Source organism: Rhodamnia argentea, chromosome 8 (genome assembly GCF_020921035.1).
Source record: "Rhodamnia argentea isolate NSW1041297 chromosome 8, ASM2092103v1, whole genome shotgun sequence".
Classification (NCBI taxonomy): domain Eukaryota; kingdom Viridiplantae; phylum Streptophyta; class Magnoliopsida; order Myrtales; family Myrtaceae; genus Rhodamnia; species Rhodamnia argentea.
The window spans coordinates 22,858,145-22,882,931 of NC_063157.1; the positions used below are offsets into that span (position 1 = coordinate 22,858,145).

Genomic DNA, 24,787 nt, shown 5'->3' on the forward strand with positions numbered 1-24,787 from the left:
AACTTTCACCTTAAGGGTTTGATTTCACGGCCTATAATTTGGACGGACGTGTAATTTGATTTTGCTGCGCCGACCCAATTGACACCCGTCTTCGATAGAGAGCAAGAGCAGGATTTTGTTTTTGGGTTAATGATGAATTGAGAGTACAGCCAAAATCTCATCAGAAGGCAGTGCTTATTACTCTCGGGTGAGTATGATCCGATCTCCAAGACCGGCCCATATATCTAATGATCGAAAGTAACTGTGATTTTCCACATAAACAATGATCATACACGCAAGTACACAAAAAAAAATCTAACACAACAAACTGATGGATCTCCGTGTGCACATTTAGTTTTCTCCGTTCAATTATTGAAGGATGGGGAATACTTAGATAGTTACAAATACAAGCTAAAGAATTTGCAATTTGGGACTGTACCCGTATCACTCTACTCTGTCGCTCCTTCCTGGCTCAAGAAAAGATGCTATAGCTTTGTAACAAACAGATTGCACCTTAAAAATAGAAAGGAAAAAACAGAAAAATGAGTCCAAAATACCAAAACACTACAAAAATGTTCACTAGAAACTTTATATTGTCACAACAATACAATTGCAAGAGATTTTTTGTGTGGCAAGCACCAATCCCTGCAATGAAAAGCCAAAAACATAAGAACGACAAAAGTAATTTGCATGAGAAAATTGAAATGAACAAGGAAAGCAGATATTCACCACAATAATCAAGTTAGCATGACACTTGTTAACGCGGTTGAACCTTTCGGTAAATCGTTTTAAAATGAATTCCTGCATTTGTCGATGTCCTGGACTGACATTAAAAGTCTGACGACGTAAGAGACAGTACTGAATACAGCCACCAATATGTCGGGAAAAGGGAATAATTACTCTAACCTAGTATGAGATCAGCGGAACTCGTCATGGTAATCATACTCATCTTCATCATCATTGAAAACGGCACTGTAAAATACATAGGGGCTGTCAATCATCTCCGTCAATGTTAGACGCCCATCCTTGTCATTATCCGCCTGCATTAACAAGTAACTAGCATCAACCAGAGAAACACTCCACAAGGGAAAAAGGAAGCCAATTTAGTGAATTATGCCAGCAAGCTCAATCAATGAAACAGTATCGTCATACTTTAACGGTAATACATGAGCGCTTCCCAAATCAAGAAAGGACAGATTAAGACATCCGATAATTCCAGTCAAAAGAGCAAATACTTTCATGAAGTCACTCCCTGGAAGATACGATCCTGGTATCAGCCAGGTTTGGGAGTCTGTACAAGATTAGAGTAGGTATTTTCCACGTTCTTACATAAACAGGGCCACTGTAACTTCATAAATGAACACAAGATGAATATCTGAAAAAAAGTGTATTGTGCTAGAGGAATAAACATCGAGGCACTACCCAATTGTCAGCTGTTCATGCTTCCAAAGTTGGACATTGCCGATCAAGAGATTCGGACACAGCTTAATATACAAGTTAGTTGTAAAGGATGATATAGAAACATTATCCCCATCAACTCCTCTTTCCAGTTTTCTGTTTGGTATTGGAAAAGAATATGAGACTCAAGCTATGAGTTTTCTTAATTTCAGACGCATGTGACACGGACCGAAAGTTTCGTGTCCCAAATAGGCAAGTTCTCCCATGCTCGTGTACCCTTGTGAGTGGAGCTTGTGGTGTTATCATGGTGAGAGAGCATGTAATGTGGAAGATGCAACAGGTTCGTGGGAGTAGCGTTAGGGTGATTTGCACTAGGAGTCATAGGATAGAAAGAATATTATCTCTAGGAATTTTGAAGGAGGGGTTAACTTCCTGTGTACAAATTGGTGGGGAGCTGATGCTGCTCTCCCGATGAGGCCATGGCAGGCCGAAACTAGTTGTTGTGCCTAAAATCTTGCGTGTCTTGCTTGATGGACTGGATGCCCGAGCTAAGCTGACTGTGGTACCATCCGATACAAAAATGTTCACCGTAATGTTTTTAAGAACAACTACAGAAGAAAGGCTGGCCTGGCTTGGCTCGGCTCGCTGGGCATTGCACGGGCTAATTCCGCGGCTATATCTGTTGGCCCATCACATGCATATTTTTTAAGCACTGGATGACTTAAAACAATGGAAGTATTTTAAGGATGTAGAGACTCCATGGAGACCGATTGTCTCAAGTAAGGCTAGTCCATTGATTGCCATAAAATGTGATAACCAGTATAAAAAATCCTACAAAAATTACTATTGTGACCCATGATCGAGTAGCAAATTCCAACTACCTACTCCACACAAGCAAACAAATGTGAGTCCAATTCAAGAAATCCTTTTCACTCGAGAATACCTGTGACAAGATGTAATTTGCTTGTTGTTTGGCATAATAACGCTCCGAAGGGTGAAGCTTTCCAATGACAGGTAGCAGTTCTACATCCGTCAAGTATCTGCAAAGGTAAATTTAAGCCAATAAGACAACAGTTTCTCGGAAGCAGGATCAAGTTGACAATGGAACAAGGAAATATGTGGAGGAAAATGAGTACCCATCACCATCTTTGTCGAGCTGATTAAACAGTACTCTGGCAGGAGCCTCCATTGAATCATCAGAATTATGTGATGAATTATGGCTTTCCTCATCATAGTTTCTTACCAAGTCAAAAAGCCCACGAAAGAACTCATTAAAGTTGACCTTCCCATCTTTATCGGAATCTCTTTCCCTGGGAGGAAGAGCAAATTGTAAAATCAGCCTAATAATGGTCACAAGCTTACAGTCAAAGCCACAGACAGGTGTGAGAGAACATGGTTAACACTACCTTTTGGAAATAAATGTGCATTACATATATGATAACAACATCGAGTGTGAGAAACGGTCTTTGTGATAACTTGATAAGGTGATCCAGACAAGGGGTAATTGACTACTCGATCACATTCAAGAAATATAAAAAATTTTGAGGCGGCCCTTTTGCAATTAGTAATTAAGTGCCCATCATTTATTCTAGTCCTAAAAGGAAAATTTCTACAATTCATCCTTGTACTTTGCTCCCGTCCTTTCAATTTTTTTAATCAAGTCCTACTTACACAAAATATCTACTCAAGTTCCTCCGGCACAAAATCCAACCAAAATCTAATTAATGTGGCCCTAAGTAGCACCGACACGTGACACGACACGTCATTTCTAAAAAAATAGAGAAATTCCGACACGTTGGAGACGTCATACATTAAATAATTATTTTTATTAATACATGATAAATTATTATTTTTATGATTATTTCTATCAAATTAAATTGATTCGAATTCACAAATAAATAAATAATAAAAAAAGAGCCTAGAATGAAAATGTTAACTTAAGTACATCTATCTTTTATAGATTTACATTTTGACCCATAATTTATTGAAAATATTTAAAATTGACCTTGTGTGTGTCGAAATGGCGTGTCCTGGACTCGCGTGTTATTGGTGTGTCCGGAGCGTTGACCACGCGTCGGATGTCCGACACCAGTTGGCCATGTGATGGTCGCATGTCGATATCTGACACGCGTTCGACACCGACGTGCAGGCCCTCGGAGAGTGTTCGTGCTTTCTAGATGTGGTTGTCGGGGGAAGCAAGAGGGTGACGTGAATTAAACATTGGCTACGTGGACACCTACCGTGACTCTGGTAATGAATAGATTGTTTCTGCTTCCACTGATTCACTATCCGCTTTGTGTGTCTACATAGGCGATATTTAACCCACGCCACAACATCTTTTGACAACACGTCATTCGAACAAATTTTGTATTTGAAGAACTTAATTAGACATTTTGTATTAGAACAAGAGCTCAACTAAAAAGTTGAAATGACATGGATCTGATTCGAGAGTAGTGAAAGTAACAAGGAAAGAAAATGCAAAATTTCCAAACTAGATCTACATGAGAAGAAGCATGTCCCGGAATGAGAAAGATATGTCACATGCACAATTAGAGAACCATTACTTTGGCTAAAACGTACCAAAGGATCAGAAATCCATGGTGATGCATGTATGCTAAAATCTTTTCGTATAAGATTGTGCTTGTCGGGATGGCAATAAATGTTACATTTCCTAGAATAATATCTGTTTTAACATTGACAAAAGTAAGACTATGCGCAAACGTGAGCTCGAGGCCACATTAAATCATCTCCATCCAGAATTTATCCTTCTTACATTACAGAACTAACTTTGTAGTGACATTAAGTTCGGCAACCACATGAAAACAGTAAACAGAACACTCAAAAGATACATTCGAGAGAATCAAATAGAGTAAGAATACTTGAAAGAAAAATGAAATGTGTCATTTAGGAATTAACGTCACCTTACTTCCTCCTTGCATAACCACTGAAGAAGCTTTGAATTTTTGCTGTCAGCTGGGTGGAGAAAGCTGTAATTATCAAAATGTGCATAGAGTTAACTCATCTCCTAATGTAAATTGAAATCATGCTGTTTCATAGCTTACTCATTAAACTCCGTAATATTGAGTAGGCCATCTCCATCTGCATCCGATGCATTAAAATGCTCCCCTTTCCACCAGCCCATATTAAAAGCAAAGGAATCATTATCTGCAAGGCAGCACTGAACAAGTTGTCACACTTGAATAAACATAACGAAAGCAAAGTTGAAGGCCCAGTTTCTACAGAAAGATCTGAAGTTGTGAGCACAGTTCCACGAGAAAGCATTAACAAAAATCCCATATCCTGTTTCTTTAGTATGAAGCTCAGTAATTTCATTTTAATTTTCTTCACTTATGAAGGCAAGGATGCCTTCAGTATCTCAAAAAGAGGCAAGAGTAAATTCAGTAGCATGCAAATGTCCTGACTGTCAACAAACCTATAATTCATAGTTTTGGTTACCATACTTACTAATTCCTACCGAGTGCTTGTAGTTCTGTAAGTTAATTTAGGTTTTCCTGCTCAATGATGAAAATATTAGTTTATGAGGCTTTACTCTTTTTCTTCATATATTGATGTGATTCACGTTTTATATATGACTGAGCAAAATCATGTTTGAGTTGGAATCCGGAAGAAATACAATTATATTCATCTAAAGCAGTAGTCTCAGATCAAGATCTTGCAACTAGATAACAAGTAGAAGCCAAAAAAATAGAACACTGACCTGAACTGTGGACCCAGCTAGGTGGCTCATATTCTGCAAATGAGACATAACCATCTCGGTTCTTGTCGTGAAGCTCCATCTCTCTCTGAGTCCTATGCATGACCTCACTCTGGGCCTGCTGCAAGTTCCACTCCGTCAATTCATGCTCAGTCACAAACCCATCTGCTGGATCCACATCAATCTTTGGAAATAGCAAAACCAGCCTATTCACCAAGTTAACATTCCCACAACCTCAGACCAAATAGAGATCACAAATATCACATGCATGCATGCTCGTCTAAGATGATCTTAGATGCCACAAATGTGTGAAGCAAACAGTCTTGACAAATATTATTAAGAGAAGAGTCGCACCAACCAGGAAAAAAGTACAGGGAGACAAAGAGGAAGGTAAAGAAGATGGTAGGATGGGTGAAGAAGAAGCATCCCTTCAACGATAGGACATGAAAGTAAATACTAAGGACCTTCGTTACCTGAAACTCTCAAAGCCTGGTTGCTACGGATTGTCAGTAAATAACCAGTTCTACAGCTTCACGGCCATAGCAAAAGCAGGAACATCCACTCACTGAAGCCTTTGCGGTGTCTCTTTTGCACCAATTTCAGAGTCTCTAATAAATGTTTGTAAGACTGGGCATCACCAACAACCATCCACACTCATGCCCTTTTCTTCTGATAACGGAACAAACGACCATATCCTCTACTTTTCTTAATGAATTGAACAGCTATCCCCTAGGAGCAAAAACCACTAAGAGCCCAACCACGAATCTTGTTACGCTATTCCCCTCTATACCAATCCCATCCATGAACTACCATTAAGCATCAAAGCATAAGTTTAAAGCACCGAAGTTGTCAGTCTCTTAAATCCACAAAACACTCGCAAAGAAACAGTTCAATTCACTATGCTTCATACACTAACATAACACTGCACCTCTAATCAACTAGACGCCATAATTCTAATCATCATCATCATCATCATCTCAGCATAACCCACGATTGCACGAGCATTGCAACAAAAAATGAAGGCAGAACTTGCAGTCCACCTGCCTGTGGAACATATACTTTTCATAGAGCGTATTTAAAGTAAAATGGCAATGAAAGTGACGCGAACTTCAAAAAAGACAAAAAAAAAAAAAAAACAGCACCGACCTATTGGTGACATTGAACCTCTCCTCGTCATTCAAGTAATCCTCGGCGTCCATGAAATCCTCCCACTCCGGCTGCGACTCCTCCCCCGGCGCGTGCTCCGCGGCGTGCACGACCTCCGGGTGCGCGTTCTCGAAGTACTCCCTCTCCCACTGCTTGTCCTCCCGGTGCCGCTCGAGCTCCGCCACGAGCGGATCGAACGGGACCGGCTCGTGGTGGTGGTGGTGGGCCGGGGCCTTGAAGGTGAAGTTGGACCGGAGCTTCAGGCGGAGGTGGCTGCGGCCATGGGCGGAGGGGGACCTCGGGGAGCGAGATACGAGGAAGAGGAGGAGGAGGGCGACTGCAATGTAGATGATGACGGAGAGTTTGCCCATCTAAGGGAATGCGCGGACCATGCAGGGAGATTGGAGATTGGCGATCGGAGGGAGGGAGGGTGGTGAGGGTTTTGGATCTGGAGAATTTGCAGAGATGGTTAGAAAGAGACGAGGTGTTTGACGAAATGGTGGACTGAGGTTGATGGATTTCCCCTGGGAAAGTGTGCGATTGCGCGTTTCTGGAGGTTTTGCTGGAGATCGTCACTCGCTCCGGAGACACACGGAGACAGAGATCTGAAATTTTTTGTCTATCCTTTTTTTTTTGTCTATTCTTTATTTCAATTTAGTTGTGTCGTATCATATGATGCACATCTTATAAAATTAAAAAAAAATCAATAAATTTAGTTTGCTTTCTCGAAGAAATATTTGACACAAACTTACATTAGTTTTTATCATAGAATTGGATTTATTTTTAATGGGATTATGCTTCTTCTTTTTTTGGCGCAATCGAGCAATTGTTTCATTTGCATTTCTTCTCGTGCGAGGCGCGTGGCTTTTGGAGTGTCGGGTTAACACGCATCGGTGCGTGCTAACGACCGCTCGATTGGAGGTGATTGGGAGTACTAATGACGTGCGTGAATCGGATGTACATACGATAACCAAACACACAAGCAATAGTCACATTGGAAGGCTCCGTGCGAAGATTCGAAACTCGAGGATGCTGCCTACTTAGTACTCTCGAGACATTGGTGGAAAATGTACATGTTGCGCGCAACACTTGCTCTTTCGATTTGTGACCGGAGCTTATGCCAATAGTTGGCATCTCCATTAAGCCTACTGCACACTTCTTATTTTGTTAGGTATGTTCGATGCCAATTAACTTATTTTGGCTTCAGTTGGGAAAATTCCCGAGGGATTTTGGGTAAATACAAATATCGTTTGACAAATTTCTTTAAGAGTTTTGGGAAGATACGATTGTATTTTTGAGGTCTTTTAACTCGAGGCGGGTTCGGAAGCGTTTGAGTGTTTTTGGCATGCGCATACATTTTTTTCCTTTCAACTTTGTCCCCGCTATACTTTCATAATTCTATAAATGTCCCTACTTCATGCTACATCACTAGTGAGAGTTCAAGCCATCGGCAACATAGATTTAGCGGCCGACCAACCTTACCCGAGGTTGTTTAGGTCACCCGAACCTACACAAAGTGGCCGGTGCCAAATCTGGCTCGTCGATTGTTGAGTCCTTCATTGGTTTTGAGTTTTTTTACTTAATAAAAAAAGTGTTTTACAAAATATGATTTTCCAAATACCATTGAAACGAAAGTTATTTTCCAATATGCTTTTTAAATTACAATTTCTCAAAATAGTACTTGTATTTTGGAAAATCTCTTCAATCTAAAGATCGAGTTTTTTAAATTATTATCCAGATTTTATTTTAGACAAAAATATCCAATTCCAGGAAAATGTATACAAGCCTTTATTTTAGATTGCCTTGGTTTGAAAAAAAAAACATCACTTAATTAATTCGACTGTGTCTTAACTCGTTTGTGGCAAAGTAAGGTTAAGAATCCTTCATGGTCACATGGACCATGGTCGACACACGAATCCAGCAGCAAAAGCAAATTCGAGAACGACACTTGCCAAAATGGCCACGTCACTAATCCCCTTCTCTCGACGGTCCATAATCCGCCACGTCACTAACTCCCCACCCAAAGCCTCCACCAATCCACCGTGTTCAATTATTCATCGCGAAATGACCGGCAATCACTTCATGAAATACCTAAAATGCCCCTACGTCTCACCTCTTTAATTGCATGTTAACCGACTTATTTTGGTCATTTCAGCCTTCTCCTCCTCCGGTCCTTCCCCCGAAGAACCCACCAGTCGGTCCCTCTGTATCGTCTTCTTCGTCTCCGTCTCTCTCGCTCTGTAATCAGCTGCTGTCTCTATCTGCAACAATGGCGACTGGTATCTTGAAGCGAGCAATCCCAATGTCCAGAGTTGCTACGTCCTCGGCGGCCCGTCTCCTCCTCGCGCGCCACCACGCAAGCGAGACCCAGGCTCAACAGGTCGAGCCCAAGGCCAAGTCCACCGCCAATCTCAAGACCTTTTCGATCTACCGGTGGACCCCGGACAACCCCTCGAAGCCGGAGCTCCAAGACTACCAGATCGACCTCAAGGAGTGCGGTCCCATGGTCCTCGACGCCCTCATCAAGATCAAGAACGAGATCGACCCGTCCCTCACCTTCCGACGGTCCTGCCGCGAGGGAATCTGCGGGTCCTGCGCTATGAACATTGACGGCTGCAACGGTCTCGCCTGCCTCACCAAGATCCCGGACGGGGGCGCCTCGACGATCACGCCGTTGCCGCACATGTTCGTGATCAAGGACCTGGTCGTGGACATGACCAACTTCTACAATCAGTACAAGAGCATTGAGCCGTGGCTGAAGCGGAAGACGTCGCCGCCGACACCAGGGAAGGAGATTCCGCAGAGCAAGAAGGATAGGGCGAAGCTGGACGGGATGTACGAGTGCATATTGTGCGCTTGCTGTAGCACGTCTTGCCCCAGTTACTGGTGGAACCCTGAGTCTTACTTGGGACCAGCTGCCTTGCTTCACGCCAATAGGTATATTGCTTTTCAGCTAGATTTAAATCGATTGGGTTAGATTTGGGTTCTTTGTTTCGGCTTTGTTGCTTTCATTTTTGATGCTGACAACGAATTGGTGAGGCTGGTTGATCTTTGGTTGCATGATGCTTAGTGATTCAGTTAATTATTTACTATGCTGGGGCTTTGTGTTGTTCTTTTTTCCTGAAGCTGGTTGATCTTTGTTTGCACGGTGCTTAGTGATTCAGTTAATTATTTACTATGCTGGGGCTTTGTGTTGTTCTTTTTTCCTTTATCAGTTTACTCTGTGGTGTAATTTTAGTGCATCTATGAAAGAATTTTGCTGTTTTTTGGGTGGGAAATTAATGATATTTTTTAATTCGGTGCTCGCTCTGAGCTTGAGAGAGCATGTTGTAACGAGAGAGGATTGCGATTGGTGAGTGTGATCAGCCTGGCACTTATGTTTAACTGAAAATTTGCAACTTCAAATGTAGTTTTTGTTAAAGAGTTTGCACTCAGTTTTTCCCTCAAAGAAGGGAATGAAATGATGCTTGAATGCTAGAGTAGATATTGTGCAATAGGAGTTTCCTTTCCCATGATCATTTGAACTATTACATTTTCTTAAGCAGAGCTTATTTGCAGAATTGTAGTATTTATTCTTCAAGAGGAATTCTTCTTTTGACCTTTGGATGAAAATAAGATTCAAGAGCACTATACTATTCCTTTAAAGTCTCTTATGTTCTGAATGCTTGGAACTTTTTTCCTCTTGAACATTACTATCCTTTTGAGTTCGAGAAGCCGGAAATAGAGTTTTTGTTGGTCACAATGGCTACTTGTCCTGATGAACTTGCATCATCCAGAGGTAGACATTGACTGGATTGGGATCAAGTTTGTCTGCAAAGACTCTGTCTTCAGTTTTCATTTTCTGTCTTGAATTTTCTTTTCTCTTGTATCTTGGTTGAACTTCTATGTCATTTTATAAGGGTAAGCTGCATCTGTCCATCTTCAATTACGCTCTCAACTTTTTAACTGTGAATGGTTGACACTCATCGACATTCTCAGAGATGAATGTTTAGTGGTTGACCCTGGACTTTAAATTGTATGCATACAGCCCCGCAACTTACATTTTTTTAAATATATAGGTCCAAAATCTTGCCAGAAAATTATAAAGTTAACCTTGCGATGCCTCCTTGAATATCCCTTCTTTCCCATAAATTGCCGCATATTGTCATGTCTCTCAGTTTTTTATGCTGATTGAATGTCTACAGATGGCATTGCCATAGAGGAAACTAAAAGATATTGAAGCTTTCTAAAGTAAAGCAGAAACACTGCTTAAGGTTTTCTAACTTGGTTACATGTTGGTATGCAAAAGGACTTAGTCGGGGAGGTTTCCCTCCGCAAGCTTTGACACTCTTAAACAAGGGGCAAGAGGTTGAATCTTTCGTGAATTTAATTTCATTGGGTTCAACTGTAAAATTGGGAGTTTGATGTGGTTTAATTATGTAAATGGAGGGAGCCATTGTTTATTTACCTTTTCTATACTGGTTATGGCCTCTCGGGGAACTTCATTCAGAATTGAAGGGGTTGAACATGTGGTTGAAAGTACCTAAGTTCTAAACTAGGAGTGTCATACATGATGGTGCTTGTCATCCTTCTCTTTTATGCTTCAGGAAGTGAGTACCTGCTTCATGAAATATTTTAATCAGGGTTCTATCTTAAGATCCCTCCATGCTCAGACAGAGTTGTACACACACACTGCATCTGGACTGCATCTGGATGCCACACATGCTAGTTGCATGTACATGTACACAGCATCTAGCTTTCTCTATGTAGTGATTAGACGCTTTCATGAGAGTAAACAATGTTATATGAACTCTTTCTATCACTGACTAAGTTCTACGATTAATATGAAGCTGTAAGTTATCAATCTCTCTTCTCACCTTTTCCTGTTTTGCTGGTTTCAGACGGTTTTGTTGATTAATCTTTTTTATACAATACTTCTGTTTCCCTTAGCTTCATTTGGCGTTCAAGGTTTGATGCTGAAAGTGCAATTTAAGGTTTTACTCTTTGTTCATGATTTCTTGCTGTATGACAGCTTCTTGTTGATGCATTAGAAAACCTGGAGCTTAATGATTGGCTTCATAGTTTGGTTAGCTGCTGTTTCATATTTAAATAGTTCCGATGTCGGACCTTCGTAGACAAACTTTGCAAATAAGAAGAGATTACCATGCATCATCTTCCTTTTATGTTGAGATCGCTCTCATTTTTTCTACAGATACATTTGGTATCAACAATTCCTTCATTTTGTTGGTGAATGTAGGTGGATCATGGACAGCAGAGATGAATTTACGAAGGAGCGGCTTGATGCGATTAATGATGAATTTAAGCTCTACCGTTGCCATACTATATTGAATTGTGCTCGAGCCTGTCCCAAAGGATTGAACCCAGGAAAAAAGATTATAAATATCAAGCAGCTGCAGCTTGCCAAGTAGCTTGTGAGCCTATGATTGTGAAGTGTAAACACGTTTTTAATGGCCAGCGAAAGGGCAAATTATATTTTCAGCTTTGTGAACCTTTAGTTATTTATTCAATAAATTGTGCGCTCAGTACTTTCCATGTGTCACTTTTTGTTTTAACCCATATTGATGCGGATACTTCTGTTCAGCCAAGTAAATGTTTGTTAACCTTCTAAACCAGTTTAAGATTAGTATCTCTGAAGCCTGTATGTTTTGACTGTGTAAAACCAATGCAAATTTTGGGAATGAACATGTATTTTTCTGAGTACATTTTAATGTTCAAGATGCACTGGTATGGTCGTCATTCAGTCATCCTGTCCTGGTCATTCATTGTGCATGCGTGATATGTGAAACCTCTGAAAAATTTAGGAAATTGATGCTGCTTATGTTTCAGTGGTCCTCCTCTCACAGCTTTGGCAAGAGGATATATTGCATCTTCTTAGAGAAGAATGGCATGCGAACAGGCATTGAATGATTAGTCATGTTCAGGGCAATGCACGTAAGTATGTTAGTTCAGAGGTCAGAGAAAGAAGTTTGCCCAAACCATCTGCTGTAGGAATGCAATCAGGAACAATTTCCATTCATTTTGCAGGTAGAACTGGATAAAGAACATGAAAAAGCCTTTTGTCTATGCAAAGGCGAAGAACGTGGTAAAAGGGGTTCTCTATGCAAAGGTCATCAAGCAGATATTGCAGGTCCTACTTCTCAAAATTAGAAAGCCGGACTTCTATGTTAGACAATGTGATGGTCCACGGGAAATAGTTTCTTCTGATGGCACACCATGTGAGTCACCTAGTGGGTCATCTGAATCTGCCTCTGTAATTTTTTGCGAATGATCGGGGAGTCATGGGTGTAGAGTTTTGCAATTCGAGTTGGGTTTTGGGTTTTGCGCTGTGCTCGCAGCGGAGTTACGAGCTATCTTTAGAGGTTGATCCCCGAGCATGGGTGTTGGCCTCTAGATCGATGAATTGCGTAAGCCGGTTTTAAAGGGGCAATTGACCCTGTAAAGGAATCTAATTTCGCAAGACCGGGACGTGGCTGGGTTCCCATGTTCGATAGAGTAATTGTTCTGCGGCCCGGCTTGCCAACATGGCTTGCCACCGGCGGCAGACCGGATTTCATCTGTTTCCAGGAACCAGCTCTAGGAGTTACGACCATTTTTAGTGCGAGAGAGATAAGTGTTTTTTTTGGTAAGTCGAGAGAGATAGTGTTGCGTGATCTTGAATCGAATAATTCTTAATCTGATAATGAATCTGAATCTATTATTCCCCTTTTCCACTTTTTTCTCCCTCCAAAATGAATCAAGTCTTCCGTCGAAATGGATCCACTGAGGGCGAGAGCAAGTTTGAAGTTCAAGTTTCAACCTTTTGAACAACCACGGGGCAAGAGAATTAAATGCTCCCAGGCTGTCACGTCGTGTTTCTTGTTGGCAAGCAATCCCTTCCTTCCTTTTCTATCCGTTCGCAGGCTTTCAGTTACGTCGTCAGCGGTTTCTGCCATTTTTTATTTTTTTACCTCCACGGTCGGTTCAACCTTGGACTCTGTCTGTCTGTCTCTCTCTCTGTGTGAAAAATTTTCACTGTCAGTCAGCAATCTTTTTCACAGGAGGTTTTATTAAGGAAGGTGGTCTCGCTTTTATTGCGTCACGGATATTTAGCGGGATTCAGAGATATTTCTCACGGGCCACGCCAGCAACGCCGTCTGAAGCCGACGTTCTTCTCCTCCTCCTTCGTGCTTTGCCTCAGCCAAAAGCCCATCGGAGGAAAGATCAAAAAGGAAGGAGCTTTCATCGAATTGCGCAAGCGTCCAACTCTCCGAATTTCGGAGCAAATCCCTATGATTTCAGCAGATTCAGCCGGGAATTCAGAAATTCCTCTCGCCTAGCTAATTGAGGTTCTTTATTCTTGCTGAAAGGAAAGGAAAAAAAATCGGTTTTTGTCTGCCCTCGCTTGTCTGCTTCTTCCCTTGCTGCCCATAATTTTCGCAGCATCACTGCCACTTGCAGTCGCAGCGATAATTGGGCATTAGCGGATACGAATCCCGAGGAGGTTTCAGGATAAATGCGCTGTCCAGAGTTGATATTGGGGAGTCCATTGGTTCGATAGCTCCGTGGATCTGTTGGCGAGTTTCATTTGACACGCTGCTGAGTCGTGAAGTGGTTCGGAGTTGCAAAGTGTGGGTTTTTTTTGAGCCAGGGTTTTGCTTTGATGACTGTCGATGAAGCAGTGAGCCCTAGTTGTTCCTCGTGGAGTAGGGAACAGGACAAGGCGTTCGAGAATGCCCTGGCTACTCACTTCGAGGACTCCTCGGATTGGTGGGAGAAGGTAGCCTCCGACGTACCGGGCAAAACCCTAGAGGAAATTAAGCTTCATTACGAGCTTCTGATCGAAGATGTCGATAAGATAGAGTCTGGCCGCGTGGCTCTACCTTCCTACAATTCGTCTTCCTCGGATGGCTCCACGAGCAACGTGGGGGAGGAGGAGAACGGGAAGAAGGGCGGCGGGTCAGGGAACGCGAACGGCGAGTTGAACCAGGGAGGGAAAGGATCGAGGTCGGATCAGGAGAGAAGGAAGGGGATTGCTTGGACAGAGGAAGAACACAGGTGGGGTCTTTTTCTTGTCGATCAGTAATTTATATCTGACCATGTGGTTTTAGGAAAGAGGGTACATGTGCGCAATAGTTAATTGGTCGCTAGCTGATCCAGGACACTGTGATTTGCTTTTGCTGCCCTTCCTTTCGTTTGGTTGATCTGTTTTTTCGAGGGCTTAAGTGACTTGCAGATTAGTTGCTGATTTCTCATCAAGCTTCAATTCTTTTTCCTGGCATATCTGTTGGGTTGAGTTTAGTACTGTGCAGTTTAGACCCTTTTTGAGCGTCAGTTAGTGCTTATGCTGCACAAGAAACCTTAGCCGGCCCGTGCAGAGTACCATGTCTTCTTCTCACTACTTCCTTTAGCCTGAACATTGAGTGTATTCTTGAATTGCTTTAATGCCTGCATTCTCTTCATATAGATTGTGTATCGATCTGTATCTCTTGTTTTTTTGGAGTTGGTTCTTGATAGATAGAAAGGTAATTCTTAATGCTCCAGCTAGCTATGGACCATTGCAGCTTGAACTCAATTTGGGAGAGATGTGACTAGATGCTTTTGGTTTTCCTTTTTCTGCAAAGCACGTCTTTCATTGTGTATTGACGAATAGGTGTCCTTGGTGCATTCATCCACTGTCCAACCTATTAATCTGGTCATATTTATTAGAGGTATACATACCTGGAGCTTTGTCTGCCTGTCCTGCCTATCCAATTCTTCAGACATCTGATGGTTAGGCATTGGCAAGCTGGATTCAAGCCCACTTTTGTGCGGTCTAGCTTTCTTTCTTTTGACCATGCATTTTTGATAGAGCTGCTACGTGATATTGGGACAATTAACGTTTCCTAATGTGTTGCAAATGTTCGTTGAAAAAAAAAAAAAGCCAGCCTGAGTCTTAAATGGAGACTGGCCAATTGTTCCGTATGAGCAACATGACTCAAACTGCGGAATGTTTCAATAAAGTTCTCAGAGTGGAAAGACATAGTAGGATCCCCTCGCAATTTAGTTGAATAAGGCTTGGTGGTGTGGTGGTTGGGTCACTTGCTCAATCAGGCTTGAGGTGTGTGGTGAATTAAGAAAGGTCAAAATGGACGAGGGGTTTCTACTTGAGCTTCCATATCACTTGAGACGTTATCTGATATCATTTGGTGGAATCATAAATAAAAAAAGAAAGCATTGGTGGGGCCGACAGGCAATGACCTATGAGGTGAAAACTGCCTCTGCTGATGGAAGGTGAAGTGGTGATAACCCTCAGGTGGCACATGAGCTCCATTTTAAGGCAAGAGAATTTTGCTACATGGAATAGTGCTTCTTGATATATTTGCCAATGGAATTGAAAATTGACATAATTAAAGAAAAAGGTCAAATGATAGCCTTCACTGTACCAATGGTGTTAATTTCGTTTATGTGTAGTATGTTATTCTATAGACGTGGTAAGCAAAAGCTACTAGAGCGACTTAATGTTTCTTTGTTGTATACAATTAGATGAGATAGTTGTACATGTTATCTTGATTGATGGGCTTGTGATATCATTATAATATATGTATGTGACGCTTGCATGAAACGCTTTAAGCATTGATAAGCTGGTTTGATTGGTTGGGTTCAGGAGGATGATCTATCATTAAAAGCACATATTTCTCTTATCCAGCAGCCATGTAGCCAGCAGGCATGGCTAATGGTAACAAGCTACTAGAAGAGAATACCTTTCTAAGGGAGCATGTAAAATTTTGAACATTTTATTAGGTGATGTTATGATCCAAATTTGAATTTTGATCATGGAAGACTCTCTCTCTCTCTCTCTGTCTGAAGTTATGGAGGACCTAAAGAGGTTATTGGAGGGTAGAGTCAGCCCTTGCCCCTGACTGGACTCGGGTTCTAAATTCAGCTTCTTCTTTTTTTTTTTGCTCTCTAAATGGAAAGGTGCAATCTATGATATATGTGGCGAAACCCACCCCTTTAGTTCTTATAGTAAGCCTTTCATTGAAAAGTTTGCAATCTCCCATGCATGCTCATTGTTTCAAGCCCTTGATAGGCAAGACATATTATCAAGTTTACTGCAATTTATGGCTGTCGCCTCCCCAGTTTCAGTTTTGTTGCAGGCTGATCTTAACTATTTATCTGATGATTGAACATATGGTGGTGTTACTGTCTAATGTACATTGTTATAGTTCGTTCCTATGCTATGCCTTTTTTCTCACATATATTTCATTTCAACCTTGGGTTTTCATATCTATATCATTTTGGAAGCAGGTTATTTCTTCTAGGCTTAGATAAATATGGGAAGGGCGATTGGCGAAGTATTTCCCGGAACTTTGTCGTCACAAGGACGCCTACACAAGTTGCGAGCCATGCACAGAAGTATTTTATCCGTCTGAACTCAGTTAACAAAGATAGGAGGCGATCTAGTATTCACGATATCACCACTGTAGGCAGTGGAGACCTTTCAGCAACTCCAGGCCCTATTACGGGTCAAAATCAAACAGATGGCTCCACGGGAGGAGTATCTTCTGGCAAATCCAACAAACAATCTCCTCAATCTCCAGCGGTGACGTCAGGTGTTGGAGTTCCATGTCCTCCATCAATTGGACAACCAGTGGGTGGCCCTTTTGTTTCTGCTGTTGGTACTCCAGTAAATCTCTCTACCACGCCTCACATGGCATATGGTGTTAGAGGTCAAGTACAAGGCACTGTGGTTCCCGGTGCACCAATCAATATGAGCCCCATGACTTATCCAATGCCACATGCATCGGCACACAGGTGATGCAGCTTAAGTTGTAATATATAGGAACGGCAGAGAGTTTCTCTGCTTTTGCTCTTGTTGGATGATGGAATGCTTGTAGTGAATCTGATGATAGGATGGTTTTGTGCGAAGACAACTATTATTTCTGTTGCTTTCAAATAAGCCATAGTAGGAGAAATAACATCAATCTGTATGGACTAGGTGAAGATGTGGCATTTCAGGGTGGGCCATCAAAGTGTACTGTTGATCGTCCGCTTAGATCAGCATGATGGCGCGAGAAGTAGTTCATGAAGTTCTTTTCAACAGTGTCATCTGTAAAGAAGTGTTTGTGTTGGAGTGATAAGCATTATCGAGCGACTTTGTGGCAACGCATTTTGAATTATGATCTGCTTGCTCTTTTGCCTTGGGAAATTTCATGTACCGTGGTGGATTCGGTTTCACCTTTAAGGAGGCAATCACGGAAAACATGGACTTGAGCCGAAGCTGATATTTTCTCCGCTGATAATTTGCTAGAAAGCATATAATGCTTAGAAAAAAAAAAAAAAAACCTTAAAAACAATGACAAAATGGAATGATGGAATTGCTCAGTTCTCACTTTCCATTTTCAAACATGATCAATGTTTACGGGGAAGCGATTTTACAATGACAAAGTCCATGAACTATGCATTTCCAAAGTCGTGTGACTGAGGATGATATAGTAAGGACGGGGTACTTAATGAAGCTTCTTAGCTGGGTGATGAAATATAGAAACGACATTAATGCAGTCATCCAATGAACTCAGAGAGAGAGAGAGAGAGAGAGAGAGAGAGAGAGAGAGAGAGAGAGAGAGAGAGAGAGTTCTTATGGGTGACTACAAAAGACTCACAACATCTCTTCAAAATACATCGATCGGTTGCGCTCATGGCCAAACATAAAATTGCGCGTAAAAGTTTCATGCGTATAGCCGACAACAGTATTCACTCACCCCAAAATAGGGGTGAAGAACAGTCTCATATGTACAGTCACAATCTAAGGCTCCAAGACGTGGGTACAACAAGAATTGGATACAGGTCAAGAAGATTTAATGGCTACATGTTATCCTGCTCAGCAGCACCACTTCTCCTCAAGAATCGGGCTATGCAAGTGCTGACTGATGGCGAGCTCTCGGCGAACAAGTAAAGACAAAACAAGCATAATCCTGTCTCAAACATAAAAAATAAGAGAGTCCCAATTAATCACAGCTTTGAGACTGTTAGAAAGATAACAGAGGATATTGACAACATTCAACTAAGTGACAAGGTGGCGCGGTACAAGGTGCAGCTACATAACAATCGTGAGTGGAAAAAAGGAAGATAGTGTACCAGGAAAAGTGTTCTCTAACTTCTCCTTCATAAAGCATTTTCTAACATAAGCACAGTCAATGATGTCTGTTCTGCTACAATTACTACCAATAAGATTCCATCATCAACTTCTGCTACCATCATAACTATATTTTTGTCATTAGCAAACATTTGTCTCCAAAAGCAATAAACTTTCATCACCAAAAACCAAGAATACTGAGAAGCACATCATATAGAAGAGGATGGAGAGGAAAAGTAAAATAGTTCTCGCACTTCTCCTCTAGAAAGCACGTTCTAACACCAGTTATAACGCCAACATGGTCAATAATGTCTATTGTGCTAAAATAACCGCTCATAAAAAATTCAATATCGCCTTTCGCCACTATTATCACTTTAACAGCTTTCAACTTTTCTTATGTTTTCGGGGCCCTTTTTCTATGGCCCAGCTTATGAGGCTGACAAACATTTGGAGGTTTGAGGTACTAAACTCCGCTGAAAACGGAAAATATTGACAATATACAGGAATGATCCACTGAGGGTGAAAGCCTTTGGTAACTTTCTGCATAAATCTTTGGTGGGTTAGGTAGGGACAGTAGGGGAAATGGGCTTTGTTGCCGAATGTCATGTGTCCAGTCATGAGAAGAACCTCCTTCATTGCATGGTTAATTTCTAACCTCCCCAAACAACCAATACTTAAATTGCAGGAGCCTTGTTTCAACAGGATCTCCAGTGTAAGGAGAATGCTCTAATCCGGCTATGGTCCAACAACGAAGACAGTATATTGACGTTCATTTGACAGGAAACCGCTAGAAGGCAAGCTTTAAGGATCAAGTAAAACAGCACTAGGGGAAGAAAAATAAGGAAATAAGGCCATCAAAGAGCTATATCTCAGAGTGGGAAACAAAGACCGAGTAAATGTTTGCAAGGACAATTCTTGAATATGCTGGCTGCCATACAATCATGTTTTCTCCCTCCTGCCAGAGGGAAGGCCATATAATAGCGAGAATTTTCAGATCTACTACCCTCCTCAAATGATTCATGGGGGACACAGAGCATGGAGAAGCAGATTAATGAGAAAGTGAGAAAGTCACATACCAACATAAGCAACAGTGACGCCGGAGAGTAATCTCCCCAAAGCAGACAGAATGTAAAGGCAAACAATCACCTGAAAATGAGAATATGCACACTAGCTTAGGTCCATCATCATAAGAGAGCGAAGAATCCTCTAATCTACAATAGAAGCAACCAAATAACCTTAACGAACAAGCGCTTGTCGTGGCCAGTGGCGGCAACCCTAAGAACAGACTCAGTGGCTCCGACGGTGTTGGCGAGGCAGGCAACGATGCCGTTGGCCGTGTCCTGCGATATCTGCCACTCCAGCGGGTCCACTGGTACCCTTTCGATCCCACCAAAATTCAATTTTTGTTTTTACCCAATTGAAAAGCCGCAAGAAGAGAAACGGAAATTGGAAACGAAAGCAAAAGATCAGAGAGTATACGAGATGTTGAGCTGGCGGAAAAGGAGGCCGAGGATGGCCAGAGAGCAGAGCAGCACGATGAGGACGTCGGAGAGGAGGGAGAGGATACTCGAATGCCGGTAGGCGCAGTGGTAGTACACCAAGCTCCCGCATATCAACACGATCAACGGCTTCCCTATCTCGTTCCTCATCCTTACCTCACATGCCTCCTCCTCCCCAAACTAAATTCTCCTATGTATAACGTCGAAAACAGAGCTCGGAACACACTCCGACCTTCCCAATGCGCACGCGAACACGACGATTCGACCCTGCCAAGTGCTGCTCCTCATCAACATTTGCCAAACATAGAAGCATAATCAATTCGAACTTACCAGCCACAATCCCCGTCTCGCGGGCAATCGAAGAAAACCGTCGCCACGCGAAGTCGAGGGAATCGGTAGTCAGAGAAATCGCTGTCACGAATCAAATAGGACTTTGAAACTACGGAAGAAGATGATCTCGCGAAGAACCTTCAACAGAAGATTCAGGAGAGAGAGAGAGGAACCCACAGACGGAGACGAAGGCGTCGGAGGGATCGACGATCGGAGGGTACGGAGAGCCCTCTTTCCCGTTCGCGAGTCTTCCTGATTCGTGCAGTGCCCCTGTTTCTCTTCGAATGGTGCTTTCGGGTAGGAACCCGAGTCAACATTTCTGTTCGATTCATCGAAAAAACAAAAATTCAGTTCTTTTAAAAAAATTAAGTTCACGTGTACTTCAGTTCTGAATTTAAACAAAATTTTAAAAATTAAAAATTTAATTTTTTTCTAATAATTAATTTTTTAAATGAATTTTTTAATCTGACAAAAAATGATTTTTTTTTAAAATTAAATTCAAGAATAAGCTTTAAAATTTAAAAAAAAATTTAAAAAAATTAAAAAAGGGGGAAATTAAAAATTCTAGAAAATTCAAAAATTTAAAGAATGGGGGAAGTTAAAATAAATTTTTTAAAAATTATTTTTTAAAAAAAATTATTTTTTTTTAAAACTTGCCATACTAAGCGTGTTTTAATTCTCTAAAAATCATCCGGAGAATATAATCAAAAAATAAATTATTTTTTTGAATCGGAATCGTTATCAAACGGACCCTTAATGATTCATGCGAGAGAGAGAATTTAATAATTTTTCATTTTAATGGGCAGTTATCTTAGGATCTTGCTTTTTTCACTCATTTTTTTTTAACTAATACAAGTGTATTTTGACCGTATCATTTTTCATAGGTCTTACTTTTTCAGCATGAGATAGCTAATGAAGCCATTTAGAGAACATAAATCAATTAAAAAAAAATACTTTTTAAGTAGAGCACTGATGACGAGAACTTATTTTAATTCCGATTGCAAGAAAAAATTAAACTAAAAGAAAAAAAAACTCGATTGACCCCACATTTCCTTTTGTGTATCACAACATAAGTTGCCATACTTGTTCAACATCATCGGTTTGTATGCTGAAGAAACATTAGCGTAATCAAGTCTCGATCCCAACTAGTGGAAAAGGGAGGTTGCCACAGCTCTCTTCGTGGTGTGCCTAATTTCGTACTTAGCAATTCCCTGCCTTATCGAAATCAGTTTGATCGGAGTGTGGAACGGCAGCCTACCTTGACTCATTCATTGGCTACTTTGTCGAGTACGACAAGTCCCATAAGTTCATCGGGCCCGACCGAGGCGCTCCTGGGCAGTCCATGGCCACCTTCTCTAGCAACACGAACAGGACGACATTGTCCACCGCGGTAGACACGATCACCGCAGCAACGGGGGTGTAGCCCGGGGTAATTCTTTCGAGAGTCAATGCTGAAGAGGGGGACGACGAAGCCAATGGCGGACATTCGGGACAAAATGCCAGGATGATCATTTTTGCCTCGGAGCATTGCTTCCAAGTTGCCGTTCTCAACCATGAAGCTCAATGCGCTCAGGCAAAATCTTCCACGCCTCAGAGAAGTCCCGCCATGATGAAGATCATGGTGGACGCGCTCCACATCCGCGAGAGAGCGCCGAGCCGTTGCGAGACCTAGCAGCGTGTGTGTCCTCCATGGAGGACAAGATAGATTTTCACCCCGTCGATCCTGCGACGCAACGTGCCGGTTCGATCTACGGATGTCATTTTAATTTATTTTAAAGTATAGCAGTCCACGTCGCAGCCCACATGGACTTATTATTTGTTTTGGATGTCATTTTACATTAAAAAAAAATTATCATTAATGACACATGACGATTTTGACTAGAAAATTTTGTCGGAGTCACCAAACTAATCCTTTTGTCTCCAATTCGACACTTAAGTAATCCGGCGAAAATTTTTACACCAAAATGATCTCCACATATAACTTTTGGCACTAAAAGTATCCTTTTCTCATCAAAGTAGTAGATTTGCGTCCATAATCTTTACTTGCTACAATTGTAATGGGGCAACTTCTCCCCCTTTTTGTCACCATCAATAAAGAAAAATATATAATTGCACACTATATAAACTTTATTTAACCAACCACGCTATCGGACCATAATAAGGTCGCGATAGAAAGTTCAAAACAAATTGTTTGAAATCTGATTCAAACGAAAACAAAACAAGCGCCCGACAGACACATTTAAATGAAATCTGACAGAACACCATCTGCCTCATTGCCATCCTCCTGTGGAACATCTTGATTGGCACAACTTGTACCAACAGCTGCAAAAGTGATGTTTCCCAGAGACAACAGTTCATGTGAGGGTTGCGCTCGACGATGAAAGGGTTGCCGCACTCGGCGCCTATGGTGTGCAGCGTCTTGCCCTGTCCGACCATATATGTCTCATGGCAAGGCTGCTCCAGGATCTGAGCGCCCTTGACGGCATCGGTGTGCTGCCCTTCGCAAGGGTCTCGGCCAGATTTCTCTGGAAGAGAAAGATCGGGACTCGAAGAGAAGGCGACTTAACACCAAATCGTGCCCATTTCGCTCCCAAGAAAACCGCCAGAACCGACCTTCACCCTGGAATGCCACTATTTTGCGCAGAAAGAGAGGGAGGATACTTCTCCCACGAATTAATCGTGAAAGTGAATGCCGAAGCTTTTGCGCGGATGAATCGATTAAGACTACTCCAACTCAACCATACACATCTCGAAGGAAAATATGGACTGTTCTCTAAAGAGTTGAGATGGATTTGCTGGCAGAAATTTCCTTTTAAGTTTTATCCCGGTCGACTTTCACATGGAACACCTAGTTTGTCTCGTGCGACATAGCAATCTCAAAGTAGCTTGGAAATATAACAAGGTAATGCATGCTGACTCTTCTCCTAGACCGAGATAAAATGCTTTGCAAGCAACTTCAAACTTAAATCTATACTTTGTCACAGTTTCTGTCAAAGTTGAAAGTCCTCAATCTCAGTCATTTGCAATTCCTGAGAAAGACTCCTGATTTTTCGAGGCTCCCCAATCTAGAGGAATTGGTCCTACAAGATTGCATAAAGCTCGTGGAGATCCATCAGGCCATTGGCCAACTAGAGAAACTTGTTCTGGTGAATATCAAAGGCTGCAAAGAGCTCAAGAAATTTCCTGGAAGCATCGGCAGAGTAAAGTCCCTGAAAGTCATCGATAATGCAGGTTGCTCAAAGATACATAAGTTACCTGAAAATCTCCGAGAGATGGAGTCTCAGATGGAGTTTGTTGCTGCTGGAACTGCTATTACACACGCCCCTTTGCCCATTATATGCTTAAATAATCCGAAAAAGTTATCTTTATGCGGGTGCAAGATTTCGAAGCCCAGTTCCTTGTCTTCATTCATTTGGTCATGGATGACAAGAAGGGAAGATCTGCACAAAAATAGTATGCTGACCATGTCGTTGTCGGGGTTAACTTCACTAAAATCTCTGAGATTGATGGACTGCAATCTATCAGACGATGCAATCCCGGGGGAACTAGGAAGCTTGCTCTTCCTAGAAGACTTAAGACCTGAGAAAGAACAACTTTTTCAGCATACCAGATACAGTCAGCGGTCTCTTGAAACTCAAAAACCTTAAATTTGACAATTCCGAGGAGCTTGAATTGCTTCCCGATATGCCGACAAATTTATTAACTCCGTCTGCAGTTAACTGTCCATCGCTGAAAAGTGTATCTTTATCCAAATTCCGCCATGTACCGAGGTTATTTCTAACTAACTGCAGAAAAATAGAAGAGATTTCTGGCTTGGACAAGTTGCAATCAGCAGGAACAATACACATGCAGTGGTGCTACAGTTTGTCAAGCAACTTCAAAGAGTTCCTTTTTCAGGTTCACTCTCTCTCACTCTCTTTCTCTAATGTGGTTCATGCACACTGTGAGACGATTTTCTACCTTTTAGAATGCTATACTGAATCATTGTGCAACTTTCCTCTAATTGTGCAGGACCGGTGCGGGTATGGCTACGGCGAAATTTTCCCTACCGGGAAGCAACATTCCTGATTGGTTTGGCTATCAGAGTGAGATTCCTTCTCTATCTTTTCAGATGCCTCCGTTTCAAGGCTGTAAGCTGCAAGGTTTCACAGTATGCATTTTCTATTCATCCAAGAGCGACACCAAGGAGCCGCAGCCATTCTCAATAGTCACCATAACAATTAAGCGCAACCAATCCATCTTTACTCATTACGCTGTGACCTCTGAAAACATTCCAGTCATGACCGAAGATCACATGTGGATGTTCCATTTGCCACCTTTCATAATCAACAAACAGCTTGGATGTGAGGACCCAGTGGAATTGACCGTAGATTTAGGTGGCGGACTGGAATTGAAGCAGCTCGGTGTTCATTTTGGGAATCAGATCTGTCCTCATTGTCGCCGGTCATGTTCCGGCGGCACTTTACCTTATGGTAGAACTTCACGGTTGACAAATACTCAACTGATAGATAGTCAAGTTGGTATTACAGAGAGGAACTGCAGTCTGGCCAATCTGAATACCAAAAGAGGCCTTAGTGATTTTGAGGCTAGTACTGGTCAAGGCTCTGTTGAGGTGGCGCAACATTC

The 24,787-nt window shown here is 41.8% G+C and overlaps 4 protein-coding genes and 1 long non-coding RNA gene across 15 annotated transcripts; 2 read left to right on the forward strand and 3 right to left on the reverse strand.

Annotated features, from left to right (window-relative positions):
* Positions 1–276: 276 nt before the first annotated feature.
* LOC115735490 (calumenin-B) lies at positions 277–6,846 on the reverse strand. 7 transcript variants are annotated; one of them, XR_004014785.2, is made up of 9 exons: positions 6,239–6,846; positions 5,096–5,298; positions 4,440–4,542; positions 4,299–4,364; positions 2,514–2,687; positions 2,321–2,417; positions 886–1,019; positions 709–780; positions 277–624 (listed from the first exon to the last, which is right to left on the reverse strand). XR_004014785.2 is itself a non-coding variant. In XM_048283723.1 (9 exons), the coding sequence occupies exons 1-7, from the start codon at positions 6,607–6,609 to the stop codon at positions 897–899; spliced, it is 1,137 nt and encodes a 378-aa protein (XP_048139680.1). In that variant the 5' UTR covers positions 6,610–6,846; the 3' UTR covers positions 277–624; positions 752–780; positions 886–896. The 7 variants fall into 7 exon arrangements, 2 of the variants coding, with proteins under 2 accessions (XP_048139680.1, XP_030522607.1); XR_004014787.2 differs by having other exon boundaries at positions 752–797; positions 6,239–6,845; XR_004014783.2 differs by having other exon boundaries at positions 709–797; positions 6,239–6,845.
* Positions 6,847–8,388: 1,542 nt separating this feature from the next.
* On the forward strand, positions 8,389–11,771 carry LOC115735494 (succinate dehydrogenase [ubiquinone] iron-sulfur subunit 2, mitochondrial-like). Its single transcript, XM_030666751.2, has 2 exons — positions 8,389–9,175; positions 11,475–11,771. Exons 1-2 carry the CDS (start codon positions 8,508–8,510, stop codon positions 11,644–11,646), a joined length of 840 nt encoding a protein of 279 aa, XP_030522611.1. The 5' UTR covers positions 8,389–8,507; the 3' UTR covers positions 11,647–11,771.
* Positions 11,772–13,349: 1,578 nt separating this feature from the next.
* LOC115735493 (transcription factor SRM1-like) lies at positions 13,350–17,243 on the forward strand. Its single transcript, XM_030666750.2, has 2 exons — positions 13,350–14,272; positions 16,505–17,243. The coding sequence occupies exons 1-2, from the start codon at positions 13,878–13,880 to the stop codon at positions 17,013–17,015; spliced, it is 906 nt and encodes a 301-aa protein (XP_030522610.1). The 5' UTR covers positions 13,350–13,877; the 3' UTR covers positions 17,016–17,243.
* A 612-nt stretch (positions 17,244–17,855) lies between these two features.
* LOC115735496 (reticulon-like protein B22) lies at positions 17,856–20,481 on the reverse strand. Of its 5 annotated transcripts, XM_030666758.2 has the most exons (6): positions 20,339–20,434; positions 20,162–20,242; positions 19,812–20,063; positions 19,568–19,709; positions 19,409–19,478; positions 17,856–18,171 (listed from the first exon to the last, which is right to left on the reverse strand). In XM_030666758.2, the coding sequence occupies exons 3-6, from the start codon at positions 19,979–19,981 to the stop codon at positions 18,062–18,064; spliced, it is 492 nt and encodes a 163-aa protein (XP_030522618.1). In that variant the 5' UTR covers positions 19,982–20,063; positions 20,162–20,242; positions 20,339–20,434; the 3' UTR covers positions 17,856–18,061. The 5 variants fall into 5 exon arrangements, with proteins under 5 accessions (XP_030522618.1, XP_030522617.1, XP_030522616.1 ...); XM_030666757.2 differs by lacking the exon at positions 20,162–20,242 and having other exon boundaries at positions 20,339–20,481; XM_030666756.2 differs by lacking the exon at positions 20,162–20,242 and having other exon boundaries at positions 19,812–20,098; positions 20,339–20,473.
* A 2,356-nt stretch (positions 20,482–22,837) lies between these two features.
* On the reverse strand, positions 22,838–24,552 carry LOC125316231. Its single transcript, XR_007199531.1, has 3 exons — positions 23,769–24,552; positions 23,417–23,601; positions 22,838–23,241 (listed from the first exon to the last, which is right to left on the reverse strand). It is a non-coding gene; the product is annotated as an uncharacterized LOC125316231 (long non-coding RNA).
* Between the last annotated feature and the right edge of the window lie 235 nt (positions 24,553–24,787).

Bases quoted from the DNA above. Each gene is read 5' to 3' on its own strand.
- LOC115735496 (XM_030666757.2), bottom strand. From the start codon at position 19,981: ATGAGGAACGAGATAGGGAAGCCGTTGATCGTGTTGATATGCGGGAGC. The intron at 19,710-19,811 runs GTATACTCTCTG...TGGGATCGAAAG, and splicing joins TTCCGCCAGCTCAACATCTC to GGTACCAGTGGACCCGCTGG. The intron at 18,172-19,408 runs GTATGTGACTTT...TGTTTGAGACAG, and splicing joins CGTCACTGTTGCTTATGTTG to GATTATGCTTGTTTTGTCTT.
- LOC115735493 (XM_030666750.2), top strand. From the start codon at position 13,878: ATGACTGTCGATGAAGCAGTGAGCCCTAGTTGTTCCTCGTGGAGTAGG. The intron at 14,273-16,504 runs GTGGGGTCTTTT...TTTTGGAAGCAG, and splicing joins TGGACAGAGGAAGAACACAG to GTTATTTCTTCTAGGCTTAG.
- LOC115735494 (XM_030666751.2), top strand. From the start codon at position 8,508: ATGGCGACTGGTATCTTGAAGCGAGCAATCCCAATGTCCAGAGTTGCT. The intron at 9,176-11,474 runs GTATATTGCTTT...TGGTGAATGTAG, and splicing joins GCCTTGCTTCACGCCAATAG to GTGGATCATGGACAGCAGAG.
- LOC115735490 (XM_048283723.1), bottom strand. From the start codon at position 6,609: ATGGGCAAACTCTCCGTCATCATCTACATTGCAGTCGCCCTCCTCCTC. The intron at 5,299-6,238 runs GTCGGTGCTGTT...CTTGGTGAATAG, and splicing joins AGGTTCAATGTCACCAATAG to GCTGGTTTTGCTATTTCCAA. The intron at 2,688-4,298 runs GTGACGTTAATT...TCTTCCTCCCAG, and splicing joins TTATGCAAGGAGGAAGTAAG to GGAAAGAGATTCCGATAAAG.